The sequence below is a fragment of the Rousettus aegyptiacus genome, unplaced genomic scaffold (genome assembly GCF_014176215.1).
Source record: "Rousettus aegyptiacus isolate mRouAeg1 unplaced genomic scaffold, mRouAeg1.p scaffold_m13_p_4, whole genome shotgun sequence".
Classification (NCBI taxonomy): domain Eukaryota; kingdom Metazoa; phylum Chordata; class Mammalia; order Chiroptera; family Pteropodidae; genus Rousettus; species Rousettus aegyptiacus.
In genome coordinates this window covers 157,143,015-157,160,993 of record NW_023416307.1, presented here as the reverse complement: position 1 = coordinate 157,160,993, position 17,979 = coordinate 157,143,015, and the positions used below count along the sequence as shown (strand labels likewise).

The window sequence follows — 17,979 nt, the reverse complement described above, 5'->3', positions numbered from 1 at the left end:
CACACACAGGCGCACGGTGCGCGCACGCGCGGCCCGAGTCCCCGCCCCGCGGCCGCGCCCGTGGGGGCGGGGAGCGCGGGGGGCGGGCCTTGCGACACCGCCCGGGAAGCTGAGCGAGGCTGGGCGGCCCCCGCCACATCCTCCTCCTCCTCCGGGTCCGAACCTGCAGAGCGGGGTCAGGGCCGAGCCGAGGGCTCCGAGGGCGCGGGCGGAGCGGGGCACGGAGCCATGGCGCACCAGACGGGCATCCACGGTGAGGGCGGACGGCGGGCGGGCGGGGGGCGCGGGGTCTTCGCCCGCGGCTGCGCCCCCTCCGCGGCTCCCGGCCCCTGCCTGCTCCCCGGCACCAGCCCCGGGAAGCTTCCTGTTCTCTTTTGCAGCTGCAGGTCGCCTGGGGTGGGCACATCTGCGGGCGGGGGGCGGGCTGACTGTGCAGAGTTGGGAGTGGGTGTCCGTATGCGTACACATTTCGGGCGGAAGTGTCTGCATGCTCGGCTGAGGGTGGATGTGCCCGTGTGACCATCTATGGATTTTGTTCCTTTCTGGGGGTGGGTGTACCCGGATGCGCACTTCTGGGGAAGTGTGCACGCATGTGCACTTGCGTGTGCAGCCCTGTGTGTGCTCGTCTGGTGCACATGCACTGCTAGCTGATTGAATGGGCACAGGAACATGGACCCATCTGTAGACATTGTGCTTCGTGGCCGTGCACACGTCTGTGGGTGTCCGCGCGTGTGCACAATTTGGGTGCATCTCAGGGTGTGTTGGTTACCATGGATGCATGGACCAGAGGTACCTGTGTTGGGCTTGAATGGGTTTGTGTCTGTTTGAGGAGGGGGTCCTGGGCTTTGGCTCCTCCCAGGACCCTCACACACTCATGCAAGCCAGGCTGGATAGGGCCCTCAAAGTGGAAAAGGGAGAGTGGCCAGTCTGACCTTGACCTCAGATCTCCCTCCCATTTTTCACTCGGATTTAATGGGTCTGTCCCAGCCAAGGTTGAATGGTCCCAGCTCCAGGCTAGGGACAGAGAAGAGGATCCAAATATGGAGTTTGTGGCCCTAGAGGGTCCTGGCCCTGGAGAGTGTAGGCCAGCTCCCCTCACCCCAAGCTTCTGCAAACCAGAGCATCACCCGCCCCCCCAGGGGCCCCGGTTTCCTCCTTAGAGAGGCTAGGAGAGCAGCAGTGGCCAGGAGCCAGATGTCCTGACCCTGCCCATCCTCAGCGTCCCTCCCCACTGGCCAGGAGGGCTGTCTGGCCTGTGCAGAAGGCCCGGGCTGCTTGCCCAGAGAGCCTAGTGCTTTGGCCATCAGCCACTCTTCCCCCACACCATCGTCCCCACCGAGGGCTGGCACCATCGACCGCCCTGACCGCTTGGATCTTGACTTGTGGTTGTGGCCACTTGGTGGCTGGACAGCCCTGAGAGGGCTTCCCTGGCCCCACCCCACAGGACCAGAGAAGACACTGGACTGGCTCAGGGCCAGCCTCTCCAGGAGGGGCTCGGAGGGGCTGCTTGGTGAGTCAGCCCCACTGGAGGGAACAGTCATGGCAGGACCTGCCCCTTCCTTCCCTTTTGTCTGATCATAGCTGCCGCCTCCCACTGGGAGGGGAGCGGAAGTTAGGGCTCCTCCCCTGTGCTCCAGGAGACAGACAGGTCCTGTGGTGCCCCCCCATCTCTCATATGGAGAGACAGGCCTGCCTAGGAGGCCACTGGGGACCGTGCCGCCCCCAGCCCTCCTGCTGTGAGGAGCCCACTCCTGGTCTCTGGCCTGGGGATCTGAGAAGACAGACTGCCCTGAACACCCAGGTGCCAGCCCTGTCCTGGCCATAGGTGTGAATCTGCTGACCTCAGAGCAGGCAGGGGACAGACCTGTAACCTGAAGCTCAGGAGGTGGGGGCTGGGCAAGGCAGTGGGCATGGGGTAGGGGGCATGAATCTTTGATGAGAGAGGCTCAGGTGTCCCAGGCCTGACCTCTGGATTATTAATGGTGACTCAGGAGGCATGGTGGGGGGGTTGTCTCTTCCCTTTCTGGGGTGTCACTGCCCCGGTAATACTAGAAAGGGTGTGTCAGCCTCTCTGCTGGGGGAGCTTCCTGGCCCTGCCTCCCGGAAGGTCTGAGTGTGTGGAAGGCCAGCTCAGCACAGCCTGCCTATTGTCCTTGCATTGATAAAAGTTACTGTCTTTACTGGAGCACTTTCTCCCGCTCACGCCCGACCACGCCCTCTGCAGACCTGAGCTCTTCATTATAGAGGAGTCAGGTTCAGGGAGGTGGGGGGTCGCACTCAGCTATGGGGAAGGGGGAGCCCCAGAGGCAGAGTCTTCATCAGGGACCTGCTTGGGCTCTGCAGGCAGGTGGTTCTGCCCTGCCCAGTGGGGCCCTGGTCTGTGTCGAGCCATGCTGCCCCGAGCCCCAAGGACCTGCCCGTCCAGCGGCCTGGGAGGGCAGTTCATAGCCGGAGGGCTCAGGCTCAGGGTCGCCCTGCCTGAGGGACACCTGAGGGCTTGACCAGAGTTCGTTTCCCTAACAGCCCCCCTAATGGCCCCCCATACCCAAGCTGCCCAGTCTGAGCCCTATAAATATTCTCTGACCTCAGCCCTCTGGCTGTGTTCCTGTGGAATTCTCCTGACCCCTGGGAGCCTCAAGGTCATGCTGGCCGGCCCTGTGCACGCAGACACCCGAGGCGGGTCCTTCCCTACGTGGATCTTGGTTTCTCTGTCTGAACCACAGTGGGTTTGTGACTTCCCATAGGTCCCCAGTGCCTACCACGGTCCTCACCTCTGCACTTGGGTCCTTGGTCGTGGGCTGTCACCTTCCAGCTCTGTGGCCCAAGGACCAAGACAAGGTCTGTTTGAGGGGGTTCCTGAGAGTCATTTCTCCTCCGGGAAGCCTCTCCGACTGCCTGGGATTGGGAGCTTGTTGCCCCCGGCAGGGCTGTGCCAGGGCCGGGCCGGCCCCGCTGGGCCTCTCCGGGTTAGGCACCCTGGCCGGCGGGCTGGGCTAGGTGTGCGTACGTGTGTGTCGGTGCGCGCCTGTTGCGTGTCTGTGTGTTCTCTGTACACCCTTTGTCTGCAGACATGTCTTCACCAAGCTCTGCGTGCGCGTGCGTGTGTGTGCGTGTGTGTGTGCTTGTCGGCACCCCCCGGGCACTGTGTCTGGGTGTGTGTGTGCGCGCGTGTGCGAACACCTGTCCGTCCGTGTTGGACCAGCCGAGCGTGTGCTTGCGGACGCGGGTGTTCGCATTCTTACTCCGCTCTCTGTCACCCGCCTGTGTTGACGTGTTAGGTTCGCTTCGTGCGTGTTGGGCCGCGTGCGTGCCTGTTTGCACGGGCAGCTCGCGCATACGTACACATGTGCACGCGTGTGTGTTAAATAGGCACCGTGCTCCGTGCACATCGGGGGCGTTTGTTCAGTGCTTGTCTGTGGTCATGACAGTGCTCAGTGTGTCCCAGGCCAGCTCAGTGCTGGGACTTCCTGGGGCCATTCGCTCTGGCTGGCCTGGCCCGTCTCAGGGCCCGCCCTGTCCTCAGACGGGCTGTCCCATCCCTGCTGCCTTGTCACAAGAGCCACCCCCGCCAGCAGGCCACCCGCCCGCCTGCCACCTCTGCTGGCTAAATTTGGGAGCTCGTGTTCGGCAGCCGTCTCAGGTTCCTGGTCACATGGGGGGCTGTATTTAACCCGGTTCCCAGCTCAGCCACAAGACCCCGCAGGACAGCAGGCTTTGAACTTGTCCCTGGCCGCTAGCTCACTCCCACTGTCCCTCGCCCACCATGTTTCTTGTTCTTTCAGCCACCGATGAGCTGAAGGAATTCTTTGCCAAGGCACGGGCTGGCTCTGTCCGGCTCATCAAAGTCGTCATCGAGGATGGTGAGTGGCCCCTGTCAGCCAGGGTGTCGGCTGGGTGCTGGACTCAGCTGCTCCTCTGGGAGGTGGGGGGACCTTGACCTCTAGCCCCCTCGGGACCTTGGTTTCCCCATCTGGAAATGGGAGGTGCCTTGTGGGAGGCCTGGAAGTGACCTGATCATTACCCCTGTTACACAGAGCAGAAACTGGGGGTCTGGCAAGGAGAGCCGGCCCTGGGGTTCTGCCCAGCCCCCCGACCCCCAGGCTACGTAGCTATGGGATGGGCTGGGCAGCGGGGCAGGAGATAAGTGAGGCCCGGCACTGCCCCATGTGGTTTGCAGGCCTAGCTTGGCGGGGCTGCTGGCCAGGGGGTGTCCTAAGGAGAAGTAGAGGCCTTGTCCATGGGAACTACCCCCCACAGTGGGGAGAAGGGACTCACATCCATCTCTCTTTGAGAGCAAGATGGGTGACTTCCAAGCTTGGCTGGGCCTTGTCCTGGGCTATGGGGACCTGGGGCTCATGCGGGCGGTGGGAGGGGCCTGGGGTGGGAGAGCTCCAGCCGGGGCCCGAATGAGGAGGGTTTGATGAGGCAGAGGATTAAACTGAGCCTTGGAGGGGCCAGAGGGATCCCCCCTTTGCTCTGTGCTGAGGGGCGATCCCTCGAGGTGAGGGGTGCAGACTCTGGGGCTGAGGGTGGGCTGGGGTTCCCAGAGGTCCTCCCAGACCTTCTTTGTAGCCATGCAGTTGTGGGCCCTTTAAGGGGCTCCTCAAATGAGCTTGGTGCCCTGATGACTTTTCACACATTGAACTGGCTCAGAGTAGGGTCTGTCCAGACCCAGAATCCTCTCCTGGCTTTGGGGCCAGAGCTGTGCCGGGGTCCCTCAATTCAGAAGCCCTCAGAAGCTGGGTCGGGTCATTATGGTAGATCCTGAGTGAAGACTTCCTGGGGTGACAGACCCCTTAAAGAGACAGACTTATTGAGTCTAGTCCTCAGCCCTCTGCCACCCCCAGGCAGGTATGCCCACATTCGCTGAGCAGGAAGACTCTCTGGGTGGGCCCTTACCCACCTCGGAGCTGCGTGTGGTTGTTGGGGGTCCCGGTCCCCTGACAGGCAGCCACGGCTGCCTGAGCGTGGCCAAGCTCCTGATTTTTCTAGAGAAGCCTAGATTCCACTTTTTATGTAACACTTCCCAGCCTGAAAGTGTTGGCAACAAATTAAACAATGTTGACAGCGACTGTGGGGAGGACTCCCCGCCTGTGGCTGCTGGTTTGCAACACTGTTGGCATCTTGGTCCTGGGAGCGTGGGTGAGGAGGCCGAGGCCTGCAGACAGGCAGCCAGGCTGCTGGGCCCGCACGTTGGGGCTACTCGCCCCCATCAGGAGGGCCTGGTAGTCAGGTGCCAGGCCCTCTGGCCCGGGGGAAATTGTCTGCTTGCCCTAGTCTTCCTCCAGCTTGGGCCTGTGCTTACCTGGGCTGCTTACCTGGGCTGCTGCTCGGTGCACAGCCAAGACCCTCTGGACTGACGGGTTGAGTGTAGCCTCTGTGTGGCAGGGAGGAGGCGGGTCGGTTGGGCCCGGGCCCTGGGAAGTTGGCTACTTTCGATGTGTAACTTTTGGGGCAGGGGGACTGCAGCCGGTGGGCGGCAGCAGGATCCCTGTTTGTGCTGTGTTTGGAGGAGCCCTGTCCCCCTCTTTCCCACATGCTTTAGCTCCTGCAGGTCCCCGTGGCCTGGGGCACATCTTTTCTGAGCAGGCTGTGCTGGAGCCCCAGGGGAGGGGGGAGGGAGCAGGAGGTGGCACCCTGGGCCCCGCGCCGAGCAGCTGGGCCGGTGGGCTGGGGTCTGGGCGAGCACCCCGGGGTGTGGGTGTCAGTGAGGGGGCCGCATGGCTGGTGGCTGTGGGCACGCATCTGCGTGCCTTCGTGCGGTCGTGACGTCATCCGTGGGCACAGTCTCACGTCTGTCTCTGTCCAGGTGCACAGGAAGCAGCTCTGTGGTGCCCTCGCGCACTCGCGCACTCACAGATGCGGTCACACGGCCTCGTCCTTCAGGGACTTGGCTCCGGGGGAATGCAGTGGGGTGCCCAGCAGGCCCGAGCCGCATCCAGGGGCTGGGGGGCCGCCGTCAGAGCGGGTGTGGGACGTGGCTGCTCTGGGGCTCAGCCATCCTCTGCCCCCAGAGCAGCTCGTGCTGGGTGCCTCGCGGGAGCCAGTGGGCAGCTGGGACCAGGACTATGACAGGGTCGTGCTGCCACTGTTGGACGGCCAGCAGCCCTGCTACCTGCTGTACCGCCTGGACTCCAGGAACGCCCAGGGCTTCGAGTGGCTCTTCCTTGCCTGGTCGCCTGATAATTCCCCCGTGAGTCCTTGCGCCCTGCACCCAAAATCTGGGGAAAGGGGAAGCTGGGTCTGAGCGAGATGACAAGGCCCTGCCCGGAGAAGTCTGAAGGGGACCACATCACGTCCTGCTCCAGAGAGTCTGGGCGGGGACCAGGCCCTGGCATGGCGGGGGCCACAGCGGCCTGGCTCTGGGAGGCAGATATTGGGCTGGGCGAGGGCTCCCCCTGCTGGCGGAGCCGCACACTGCCTCCTGGCCTCCACGCTGTGCCCTCAGCGGGCGCAGTGAGGTCACCAGGCTCCCACCCAGGGGCTCCTGCCTGCGTCGGGGAAACACAGCCCTGCCTGGAGGGCCCTCACGGCTCCGCCCCCCCCACCTCAGGTGCGGCTGAAGATGCTGTACGCGGCCACGCGGGCCACGGTGAAGAAGGAGTTTGGGGGCGGCCACGTCAAGGACGAGCTGTTCGGGACCGTGAAGGTAGTGTCCCCAGGCCAGGACCACTGGGCCGGGATCAGGGGCCCACAGAGGATGGATGTGATTCAGGGGCACAGAGCACGTGGTACCGGGCTTGGAGACGAGTCGGGGAGGGCTGGGAGAGCCCGCGGGCTGTAAGCCGGGGCGCTCGGCGGGCTCTGCAGCCCGCCCCGAGGCGCCCACCTATGCCCTTGCCTCCACCGACCAGGATGACCTCTCCTTGGCTGGGTACCAGAAGCACCTCTCATCCTGCGCGGCGCCCGCCCCCCTGACCTCGGCCGAGAGGGAGCTTCAGCAGATCCGCATCAACGAGGTGGGCGCGCCGGGCAGGGCGCGCGCTCGCGGTCACGTCAGGCCCCGCTGGCCGAACCTGTGCTCCCTGGGCGGGCTACGCTGCGGCGGGGACAGGTGAGGGCTTCGCTCACTGTTCACCTGCCCTCAGGTGAAGACGGAGATCAGCGTGGAGAGCAAGCACCAGACCCTGCAGGGCCTCGCCTTCCCCCTGCAGCCCGAGGCCCAGCGGGCACTGCAGCAGCTCAGGCAGAAGGCTATCAACTACATCCAGCTGGTGGGCGCTGCGCCCCGCCCGGCCCCGGCCCGCACCCCGCCCCCTTCTACGCATGCGCAGACGCGCACGCGCGTCCCGCCGCTCTGTGCACTGTGGTCCCCGTGTACCGGTGGGGGCACGCTGTCCACCCGCCCTGCCCCGGCCCTGCCTGCTCCAGTTTGACCTGTAGCTGCCGTGTATCGTGGATGCTCTCTGTCCAGGGCACCTGTAAACGCTGTCCCTCATTCTGCCCTCCACGCTGCCTATATGTCCTCACCCCCGGGTTCACACCGACCCCTCAGCCCTGAGCCCCTTCCTGTCCCAGACTCCCTCTGCATTCCCCTGACCACCCTTGGCCCGGGCAGGGCCCTCCGCCCTGTCTACCCTGTCCCCTTTCCGGCAGAAAGCCGCTTCCTTTTCAAGACACAGCCTCTGAGGATGGGCTGGCCTGACAGCCCTGCCTCCCTGAGGTCCAGCCCCTTCCCACTGCCCTGCCCACTGCTCTTGGTGGGACTTCCTCCTCCCGCAGAGCTTTCGAAAGGGGCAGAGTTAGGGCGGGGCCCGGGAGTGGCCTCTGCAGAGGGACTTCCATGGCGGGTTGGCCCCTGGGGAGGGCAGTCTGGCAGAGAGACCACAAGCAGGCTCCGAAGGGCCCCTGCCTGCCAGCCCACCCACCTCGGGGGATTCTCGTCTGGTGGGTGGGCCTGGGCCTGCCCTCGTCTGGCCCCCTCACGTCCCCTGCCCCTCGGCAGAAGCTGGACTTGGAGCGGGAGACCATCGAGCTGGTGCACACCGAGCCCACGGACGTGGCCCAGCTGCCCTCACGGGTACCCCGAGAAGCCGCCCGCTACCACTTCTTCCTCTACAAGCACACCCATGAGGGAGACCCCCTCGAGTCTGTGGGTGAGTGGCCGCTGCAGGGCCCCCACGCCCATGGCTGGGCAGGAGCAGGGCTCGCCGCCAATGGCGGGCCTGCTGCGGGCGGGGAGCAGAGGGTGCCCCGGGCCTGCATCGCTCACCCCCCACCCCCCCAGTGTTCATCTACTCGATGCCGGGGTACAAGTGCAGCATCAAGGAACGCATGCTGTACTCCAGCTGCAAGAGCCGGCTCCTGGACTCCGCGGAGCAGGACTTCCGGCTGGAGATCTCCAAGAAGGTGGGCATCATTCTCCGGGCCTCGCCCCTCCTGGCCCCGGGTGTCTGCGTCCCGAGACGGGCAGAGTGGGGGCCGCTGATGCCTGTCGGATGGATGGGCAGACTGAGACCCAAGGGGTGACTGCGTGCCCAAGGCTGTTCCGCCGGCACCCTGGAAAGCAAATAGGGGTGGCCCAGGCGTGCAGGACCCCAGGCCCTGTGTTCCTGGAGGGGGCTTTCTGGGTGGGGGCCTGGGAGGACACCCAGGCTGTGGCGTGCCAGACCGAGGGTGGCCGGCGTGTGTCGGCCCCCACCGGTGGGGTGACCACTGCCTCGCCCACGCAGATTGAGATTGGCGACGGGGCAGAGCTGACAGCCGAGTTCCTCTACGATGAGGTGCACCCCAAGCAGCACGCCTTCAAGCAGGCCTTCGCCAAGCCCAAGGGCCCGGGGGGCAAGCGGGGCCACAAGCGTCTAATCCGCGGCCCGGGCGAGAACGGCGATGACAGCTAGGAGGCCGGACCTGCGGCACGCGGGCACGCGGACTCAGGAGCCGCCCCCCTCCCCCCCAGCCTGGGCTCCAGGGCAGGGCTGCCTCCTGTGGGCGGGAGGGCTGCTCGCTGCTCACCCTTGCAGCTTCCGAGGGCCACTGGGCTGGCATTTGTGACCCACTCCCATTGCTGTCCCTGTCTCACTGTGTGCCCAGGGTGTCTGGGGACCCTGCCTGGCTGTCTCATGAGCCTGGATGGTGGGCCTGGCAAGGGAGCTGAGTCTAGGGTCCCGGCACAGCTCAGAAGCCTTTGGCCACAAGGGGTGGGGTCAGTCAGGGCTGGGGCAAGGGCCCACTGCAGGATGAGAGGGTCGAATGCTGTATTTTTTAAAGAATAAAATATTTTTAAATCTACACCCGAGTCTGGCCCTGAGGGACCGTCTCTGTTGCTGGGCATCGGAGGCGGGAGGCCTTGTGCATGTAACCGCCCCACCCCCACTCAGAAGGGCCCATCCACCTGCTAGATGGAGCCCCAGCACTCCTGGCTGCAGGGGTCTGGGTGAGTCTGTGCCCCTGTGTGCGAGGACACAGCCTCAGACAGGTCCCCTTGTTGAGGGGAGCTTGGCCGGAGAGGCACCACCCTCTGCTCTGATATGAGGATCTGGGGTTGCTGGCTTCCCGTGGCTGCTGTAATCCAGTTCCCCAAACTTGGTGGCTTTAACCAGCACAGTTATCCTCTTACAGTTTAAAGAAATGAGTCTTACAGGGCTAGAACCGAGGCAATGGCAGGGCCGGTTCCTTCTGGAGGCCCAGGGGGAAATCCGTTTCCCCCCCTTTCCCCCTGACCCCTGGCCTGTGCCCCCTTCCTCCATCCTCAAAGCCGGATACACAGCGCCTTCCGGTTCTGATTCTTCTGCCTCCACTTCTGTGGTCACTCACGTCTCCTTCTGTCTCACAAGGACACTTGTGATTTAGCCATCCACCCCCCCTCCCTCAGTAACGCTGGACACTCTTACAATTCTTAATTCCGCCTGGAGAGTCCCTTTCATCATGTAAGGGAACACAGTCGCAGGGCTGGGGGGTAGGACTGGCTCTCCTTGGGGGCGTTCTTTGGTCTGCGCATGGGGAGGCTCTGCCCACCAGGCTTCCCAGCCTCGGGCTGAGGCGTGGTGGGTGTGTCTGTGGGTATCTGAAACCTCCTTGTGTCCCATCCCTGCGTGCGCGTGTGCAGCCTCTGTCAGCTCAGGGGCCTTCTCGAAGAACCTGCATGCGGGCCGCCAAGGCAGGCAGGGTGGCTGCTGGGGACAGGGAGCGGCCTGGGTCTCAGGTCCCAGGGACTCGTGGTAGAGTCTCCCTGGGGCTTGGGACTCAGAAGGAGCCCGAGCTTCAGGCCGTGCCTCTGAGAAGCGGGTGGGTGGCAGGCCCTGTCGTCCCATGCGCGGGGTGTGTAGGGGTAGCGATGTGTGGCATCTGTGGGCTTGGGCTCAGGGCAATGTCCCATCTCTGGGGCCTTTTTAAGGCCCAACTAGAGCCCCTAGAATTGTAGGGAGGAGAGCCAGACCCAGAGGGTCCAGAGGAGGAGACCCATCCTTGCCCACCCCAAACACTGGTTCCCGGGGAGACGGGTGGACCACTCCATCGCCCCCACACTGCTCGAGCCCCTGGGCCGGTGAGCCAGCTGGATATCTGGCGGCTTGGAGCCCGCCTGTCATGACACCCACCCTGCCTCCTCCCAGCAGAAGCCCTATTCATTCAGTCAGCCAGCCAGCCAGCCAGCCAGCCATCACTCAGAGACGTTCTCTCTGCCTGCCCAGAGCTGAGTGCTGGAGAGCCATGGATTCAGCAGATATTGAGCACCCACTACGTGCCAGGCACTGTGCTGGGCCCTGGGGACACAGACAAGAAAGAAGCTGACAGTCCAGCGGGGCAATAAGACAACGTGCCGTAAACCATGAAAAGTCAACGATGCGGTGTGTTAGCAGGAAGCACCTCTTGCGATGAAGGACAGCGGGCACCGCTGCTCGGGCACGTGGGACCGGGCCGGGAGTTTCAGAGGCCGGAGGAGGCCTCGCCGGAGGCGACGTGAGCGTCTGGGAGGAGAGCGCCCAGGCCGAGGGACCTGGCTGGCCTGGCGTGGGGGGGCGCGGGGTATGTGAGCCGCAGCGAGGAGCTGGAGGCTGGCCGGGGAGGCGGTGGGAGGGCGGGTCCCTCGGGACCCGGCTGGCCGTTTCGTGGACTGTGGCTTTGACGCTGGACAGGGCCATCATGAGGGGTCTGAGCAGAGGAGGGACCTAACGTGACTTGGGAGCCAGACGTGAAAAGGCTGTGGGGCGTGACGGCAGAGCCGGGTGACCCATGGGGTGGCGACTGCATTGGTCGAGGCAAGAGATGGCGGCGGCTGGGCCCAGGCTGGTGGACAAAAAGTAGGGTGGCCATGGCCAGTTCTGGGCAGAGTCTGAAGGTGCAGCCGCCAGGACTTGCTGAGGGGCCAGGTCGTCCTGAGGCTTCGGGCCTGTGGGGAGCAGAAGAGCCAGCTGGGGACAATGAGCTGGGAAGCCCCAGCTGGCCCGGCCACGGGCTTCACGCTCTGACTGGGCCCCAGGCTCGCTGAGAACGCGGTGGGGGTCGCCCTGCTCCCAGAGGAAGCGGCAGACTCCGACGGAGGCAGGTGCCACTCGGGGAGGCTGCGAGCCTGCCCACCCCCGGCTACACCTGGCCCCCCAGGGCTCTGGGACAGGGCCGCGGGGCCAGGACAGGGCAGGTTCGGGAGCCACTGGCCCGAGCCGCCGCCTGTGGGGCAGGGCCCGAGGGGGCCGGAGCGTGAGGGTGAAAGCAGAGGGCCCTGGTGTGGGTGCCACACGCCCCCAAAGTCTGGCACCGGCCCTGACTCCAGCCTCTCGCTGAGACTAAACTGGGCTCCGGGCCTTCGACCTCCTGGACTCTTCCCAGAGGACAGGTGTAGGGCCCAGGAGGGCTGTGGCACTGTGAGGACCCGCTATGGTTAGGGGTGGGGCGGGGGAGGAGCGAAAGAGGAAGGACCCAGGGGGCTGTCTGCCATCTGACTATGCAAATGGCCTCTGACTCATGGCACCCCCCGCCCCAGCCAGGGGCAGGGTGTGGGGGAGGAAGGGGGCTACTAGGCTGTTGTGAAATTCTCACTTCCTCTGCTCTCAGCTCACACAGCGGGAAGGGACTGGGAGCTGGAGCTCGGAGCAAGACCCTCAGGAGAAGCCCTTGCCCCCTGTCATGGTAGGACGGAAGCCCTCAGCCCCCAAGGGCTGGGGACAGCCTGGGGAGTGGCAGGGAGAGAGGTGAGCGTGGAGGCCTCAGACGGTAGTGAGAGAGGCCTTCACCCACATGGCCCTAGGGACAGTCCCTGAAACCTGAAGACTTTAGAGCAGAAGCCCTGCTCCAGGCTTGACCTGCCGGGCAGGTGACGGGCTGGAGCGGGGGCCGCACTCGGTGGCGATGCTGAGCGCAGGCGAGGCTGGGCGCCCAGGCCTGGGCTCCGTCTGCCCCTCTGCTGCCGGCCCTCCCTCCGACCCGTTCTGACCCACAACAGGTCCAGTGCTCTTGGGCTGAGTGAGGCGAGCAGGGGGAGAAAGAGCTAGCCAGGGCCTTGGGGGGTGCCAGGTCGGGACCCGAGCAGGAGACCCTCATTCCTGCCTGGGTATTGGCCAAAGGGAGAGGGAGAGGGTGGGGAGAGGCTGGTGGAGGGCAGGGGGCGGCTGGAAGGAAGGGAGCCAGGTGTCTCCTTGCACAGCAGAAAAAAGAACAGACCCCTGAGGAAGGGCAGGGCAAGGTGGGGAGAGCCTGGCGGGCCCATGGGCCGCCTGCCTGGCTCCCTGGTCCAGCTGGGCTTTGGGGAGTCCGATTCCAGGCCTCAGACCCCCCAAGGCTGGGTCTGAGACTCAAGTCTGGGTTCCCTGACAGCCATGGTGGCGGGATGGGGACCGTCGGGTGGAGGGGCAGGAGCCCCCTGGGGAGGGCTCGGAGGGGGACTCCGCGGAGCTGGGCCTGGGCGGCCACTCACTGCGCCCACCCCCGCAGGGCCCCTGCCGCGGCGCCCCGCTGCCCCCGTCTCTCCTGGTGCAGGCCGCCATGCTGGCCGCGGCCCTGGCCCAGGGCTCCCTGCCCGCCTTCCTGCCCTGCCGGCTGCAGGCCCCCGGCCGGGTCAACTGCGAGTGGCTCTTCCTGAAGGCCGTGCCCCACTTCTCGGCGGACGCGTCCCGTGGCAACATCACCAGCCTTTCCTTGCGCTGCAATCGCATCCACCACCTCTACAACTCCGACTTCGCACACCTGTCCAGCCTGCGGCGTCTCGACCTCAAGTGGAACTGCCCGCCGAGCACCCTCAGCCGCATGCACTGGAACTGCCACATGACCATCGAGGACCGCACCTTCCTGGCCGTGCCCACCCTGGAGGTGCTGAACCTCAGCTACAACAACATCACGGCCGTGCCCGCCCTGCCCAGGTCGCTCACGCACCTGTTCCTCAGCCGCACCAACATCCTGGAGCTCGAGCCGGCCGACTTCAAGGGCCTGCACGCCCTGAGCCACCTGTACGTGGACGGCAACTGCTACTACAAGAACCCGTGCGACCAGGCGCTGCACGTGGCCCCGGGCGCCCTCCTGGGCCTGGGCAACCTCACCTACCTGTCGCTCAAGTACAACAACCTGACGGCCGTGCCTCGCAGACTGCCCCCCACCCTGGAGGGCCTGCTGCTGTCCTATAACCGCATCGTCTCCCTGGGGCCCGAGGACCTGGCCAACCTCACTGCCCTGAAGGTGCTGGACGTGGGCGGGAACTGCCGCCGCTGTGACCACGCCCGCAACCCCTGCGTCGAGTGCCCCAAGGGCTTCCCCAGGCTGCACGACGACACCTTCAGCCACCTGAGCCACCTCGAAGGCCTCGTGCTGAACGACATCTCTCTCCGCAGGCTGAACACCAGCTGGTTCCGCGGCCTGGGCAACCTCTCGGTGCTGGACCTGAGTGAGAACTTTCTGTACGACTGCATCACATACACCAAGGCCTTCAGGAACCTGACGCAGCTGCGCAAACTCAACCTGTCCTTCAATTACCACAAGAAGGTGTCGTACGCCTCCCTGAAGCTGGCGGACTCCTTCGAGGGCCTGCAGGCCCTGCAGGAGCTCAACATGAACGGCATCTTCTTCCGCTCGCTGAACGAGAACACGCTGCAGTCCGTGACCCGCCTGCCCATGCTCCGCAACCTGAGTCTGCAGATGAACTTCATCAGCCATGCCAACCTCAGCATCTTCGGGCTGTTCCCCAACCTGTGGCACGTGGACCTGTCCAACAACCGCATCAGCGGGGCCGCGGGCCCGGCCGTTGCCTCGGCAGGCGCGGACGCCGAGGAGGCCGTCCGGCTGCCAGCCACGGGCCTCGCCGCGGCGCCCCTGGACTCCTCGGGCTCCACGGACTTCATGCCGAGCTGCAGGAACTTCACCTTGGACCTGTCCCGGAACAACCTGGTGGCGGTCCGGCCGGAGATGTTCGCCGGGCTCTCGCACCTCCGGTGCCTGCGCCTGAGCTACAACAGCATCTCGCAGGCGGTCAACGGCTCCGAGTTCACGCCGCTGACCAGCCTGCAGGTGCTGGACCTGTCCCATAACAAGCTGGACCTGTACCACGGTCGCTCGTTCACGGAGCTGCCGCGGCTGGAGGCCCTGGACCTCAGCTACAACAGCCAGCCCTTCAGCATGCGGGGCGTGGGCCACAACTTCAGCTTCGTGTCCCAGCTGCCCGCCCTGCGCTACCTCAGCCTGGCGCACAACGCCATCCACAGCCGTGTGTCCCACAGGCTCTGCAGCACCTCGCTGCAGGCCCTGGACTTCAGCGGCAACTCGCTGAGCAGTCTGTGGAACGAGGGAGACCTCTACCTCTCCTTCTTCCAAGGCCTGAGCCGCCTGCTCTTCCTGGACCTGTCCCAGAACCATCTGCACGCCCTCCTGCCGCACACCCTGGGCCGCCTCCCTCAGAGCCTGCGGCGGCTGCGTCTCCGTGACAACTACCTGGCCTTCTTCAACTGGAGCAGCCTCACGCTCCTGCCCAGGCTGGAAGCCCTGGACCTGGCGGGCAACCTGCTGAAGGCCCTGACCAACGGCAGCCTCCCCGCCAACAGCACGCTGCAGAAGCTGGACGTCAGCGGCAACAGCATCGGCTTCGTGGACGCCGGCTTCTTCGCCCAGGCCAGGAATCTGCGGCAGCTCAATCTCAGCGGCAACGCCCTCAAGACGGTGGAGCCCGCTTGGTTCGGCTCCTGCGCGGCCACCCTCACGGTCCTGGACGTGAGCGCCAACCCCCTGCACTGCGCGTGCGGCGCGGCCTTCGTGGACTTCCTGCTGGAGGTGCAGGCGGCCGTGCCCGGGCTGTCCAGCCAGGTCAGGTGCGGCAGCCCGGGCCAGCTCCTGGGCCGCAGCATCTTCGCGCAGGACCTGCGCCTCTGCCTTGACGAGACGCTGTCCCGGCACTGCTTTGGCGTCTCGCTGCTGGCGGTGGCGCTGGGCCTGGCCGTGCCGCTGCTGCACCGCCTGTGCGGCTGGGACCTCTGGTACTGCTTCCACCTGGGGCTGGCCCTGCTGCCCCGGTGGGGGCGCCGGCGCGGCCCCGGCGCCCCGCCCTACGACGCCTTCGTGGTGTTCGACAAGGCGCAGGGCGCGGTGGCCGACTGGGTGTACAACGAGCTGCGGGTGCAGCTGGAGGAGCGCCGCGGGCGCCGGGCGCTCCGCCTGTGCCTGGAGGAGCGGGACTGGCTGCCCGGGCAGACGCTCATCGAGAGCCTGTGGGCCTCCGTCTACAGCAGCCGCAAGACGCTGTTCGTGCTGGCGCGCACCGACCGGGTCAGCGGCCTGCTGCGCGCCGGCTTCCTGCTGGCCCAGCAGCGGCTGCTGGAGGACCGCACGGACGTCGTGGTGCTGGTCATCCTCAGCCGCGCCGCCCCCCGCTCCCGCTACGTGCGGCTGCGCCAGCGCCTCTGCCGCCGCAGCGTCCTCTTCTGGCCGCACCAGCCCAGCGGCCAGGCCAGCTTCTGGGCCCAGCTGGGCACGGCGCTGACCAGGGACAACCGCCACTTCTACAACCAGAACTTCTGCCAGGGCCCCGCCACGGCCGAATAGCACGGCGGACAGCCCGGCGCCCGCCACCCCCCCACCCCGCCTCTCTGCCGGGGGCACCCCACCCTGCCTCCCCCACCCCTGCATACAGCAGGTACTCAATAAATGCTACTGGCAGACCTCGCCGCCACCCCGAGCTCACTGGAGGTGAGTGGGAGGAAGGAAGGGAGGATCCTCCAGGCTTCCTAACGTGATGAGACTGGCTGATGGGAGGGTTGCCATGGAGATGAAGGGAGGGCCCTCGGGGGTGCAGGGGAGGGCAGCTGCAAGGGCATCTTCTCAGGGAAGTCTCAGGAAGGTCGCCGAGTGTGGCCTCAGTCTCCCCAGAGAGCAGGCTGGGCCTCCTGCCCTCGCCCCCTGCCTGCATGTCCTGCCCTCCTTGTCGGGGTGCCCAGGGTGGGGGTTTGGGGGGGAAGGGTCAGCGCCCCCCTGCTGCATGTCGATCTCTGAGCTGCCTCCCTCACCTGCGGGACTGAAAATGCCTTCGGGGCAGAGGACCTGCGGGCCTGCTCCACTTCTGGGTACCCCCAAAGTCCTGAGAGGCGGCAGCCCTGGCCCCAGGGGACGGAGGGGGAGCTTTGCAGGGAGTTCGGAGGGGTGATCGCGCCCACTGGTGGCCATGCCTGGGCTGCACCCAGCAGGCCGGCCTGGGCTGGGAGTGGGGAGCCACGGAAGATTCTGGGGTTAGCTCACAATACCCCACCCTCTGTTTCGCCCAGAGTGCATACTAGGTCCCTGTTCTGGCATGGAAGAGACACCTAGGTGAGCCCACTGGCTCCAGAGCTGGGGTGCCCCTCCCCTGACCCTGCGGCTCACAGCTGACTGCACTTGGGAGAGGCAGCCACGTGTGAGCAGGAGGGAGGCTGTGTGTGTGGATTCCACCGCTGGGAGCCCCAGCGACCACCGTCTGAAGACGGCCTGTTCAGGTCTGCCCTCGACGAGCGTGGGGCGTCACGGGCCACGTCCGGCCCGGGGCCCTCAAGGTGCCGCGTCCTGGGCCAGCTGCCTGAGCATCCCCATGATGACGCCCACCTTTTAAAGAGCGTTGGAGACACCTGTGGGATCTGGGCAGCTGGAGAGTGGACTGGCCCAGGCACGTTCAGAGCCAGCTCAGCCCCTCAGGGCCGCCAGGGTGGGAGGCTGGGGTCCCGTCCTGCAGCCTGGTTGTGGGCAGCTCTGGGGCCAGTGCTGGGGTGATGGCTGCTCTCACGCTCACAGCTGGGAGAGGAGTGTAGGCCACCTTCCTCTTTCTGACTCGGGCATAAGAGCTCCTGCAGTGGGCTGGTATCCCTGTTACCTGTTTGCCTAGAAGAAAGACGGAAGGAAAGTCTCTGACCCACCAATCAGAATGCCCACGTGGGCTCTGCCCTGTCCTGACATGGCTGATCTGGCCCCTCGCACCTCCTCGGCCAGTGCTGGGGAGAAAACAAGAACCGTCTTGGGGGAAGCCCCTGGCGAGCGGCTCAGGGACGTTTCCATTTCTGCTTCCTGTTCTGGTGCGGCCAGATCCAGGAGCAGCAGGAAACAGGGCCCCGCACATGGGGAAGCATAACTGGCTTGTTTCTCAGAACCCCGTGGTTCCCAGGTGGAACCCCCCTGCGCCCCCACCCACTCATGCACGCGGTCCTGGTTCTTCGGGGGCTGAGGATTCAGAACAGGAGCACTTTAGAGATGAGGGCTGGGGGCTGTGGCAGGACTGTTGGGCTTTCGCGAGTCTGGAACCCCTGTCTGGAACCCAGGTCCTGCAGGTGGCGGCGGGGGCTGGGCTGGGTGGGGAGGGCGGGACAGTGGTCAGGAAGGGTGCTGACGGCCGGCTCCAGGCCCTCCCCTCCACACTGTCAGACATGCCTGCAGGGCCGGGGAAGAGATGAGACTCTAGCTCTGCTGTCTGGGTTGTCCTGGGCAGGTGACCTGCTCTTCGGAGCCTCAGTCTGCTCACCTGTAAATGGGGCTGGCCACAGCTGTTATAAGGATGCGTGATGATATGTGTAAAGGCCCGAGCAGCCCATCAGGTCCTTGGTCGTCATT

At 65.4% G+C, this 17,979-nt stretch overlaps 1 protein-coding gene across 4 annotated transcripts; it reads left to right on the top strand.

Moving 5' to 3' along the window:
• The first annotated feature begins 89 nt into the window (after window positions 1–89).
• On the top strand, window positions 90–16,074 carry LOC107504166 (twinfilin-2). 4 transcript variants are annotated; one of them, XM_016133192.2, is made up of 9 exons: window positions 90–253; window positions 3,783–3,860; window positions 6,015–6,193; window positions 6,554–6,649; window positions 6,855–6,959; window positions 7,089–7,214; window positions 7,946–8,096; window positions 8,228–8,349; window positions 8,673–9,231. In XM_016133192.2, exons 1-9 carry the CDS (start codon window positions 229–231, stop codon window positions 8,838–8,840), a joined length of 1,050 nt encoding a protein of 349 aa, XP_015988678.1. In that variant the 5' UTR covers window positions 90–228; the 3' UTR covers window positions 8,841–9,231. The 4 variants fall into 4 exon arrangements, with proteins under 4 accessions (XP_015988678.1, XP_036075371.1, XP_036075370.1 ...); XM_036219478.1 differs by lacking the exon at window positions 8,673–9,231 and adding an exon at window positions 12,868–16,005 and having other exon boundaries at window positions 95–253; XM_036219477.1 differs by lacking the exons at window positions 90–253; window positions 3,783–3,860; window positions 6,015–6,193; ... (3 more) ...; window positions 7,946–8,096; window positions 8,228–8,349 and adding exons at window positions 11,992–12,066; window positions 12,868–16,074 and having other exon boundaries at window positions 8,846–10,899.
• The last annotated feature ends 1,905 nt before the right edge of the window (window positions 16,075–17,979 follow it).

Coding starts and splice junctions, on each gene's coding strand:
- LOC107504166 (XM_036219478.1), top strand. CDS start 229: ATGGCGCACCAGACGGGCATCCACG. Junction 6,960..7,088: donor AGCAGATCCGCATCAACGAG/GTGGGCGCGCCG, acceptor ACCTGCCCTCAG/GTGAAGACGGAGATCAGCGT. Junction 8,350..12,867: donor GGCTGGAGATCTCCAAGAAG/GTGGGCATCATT, acceptor CCACCCCCGCAG/GGCCCCTGCCGCGGCGCCCC.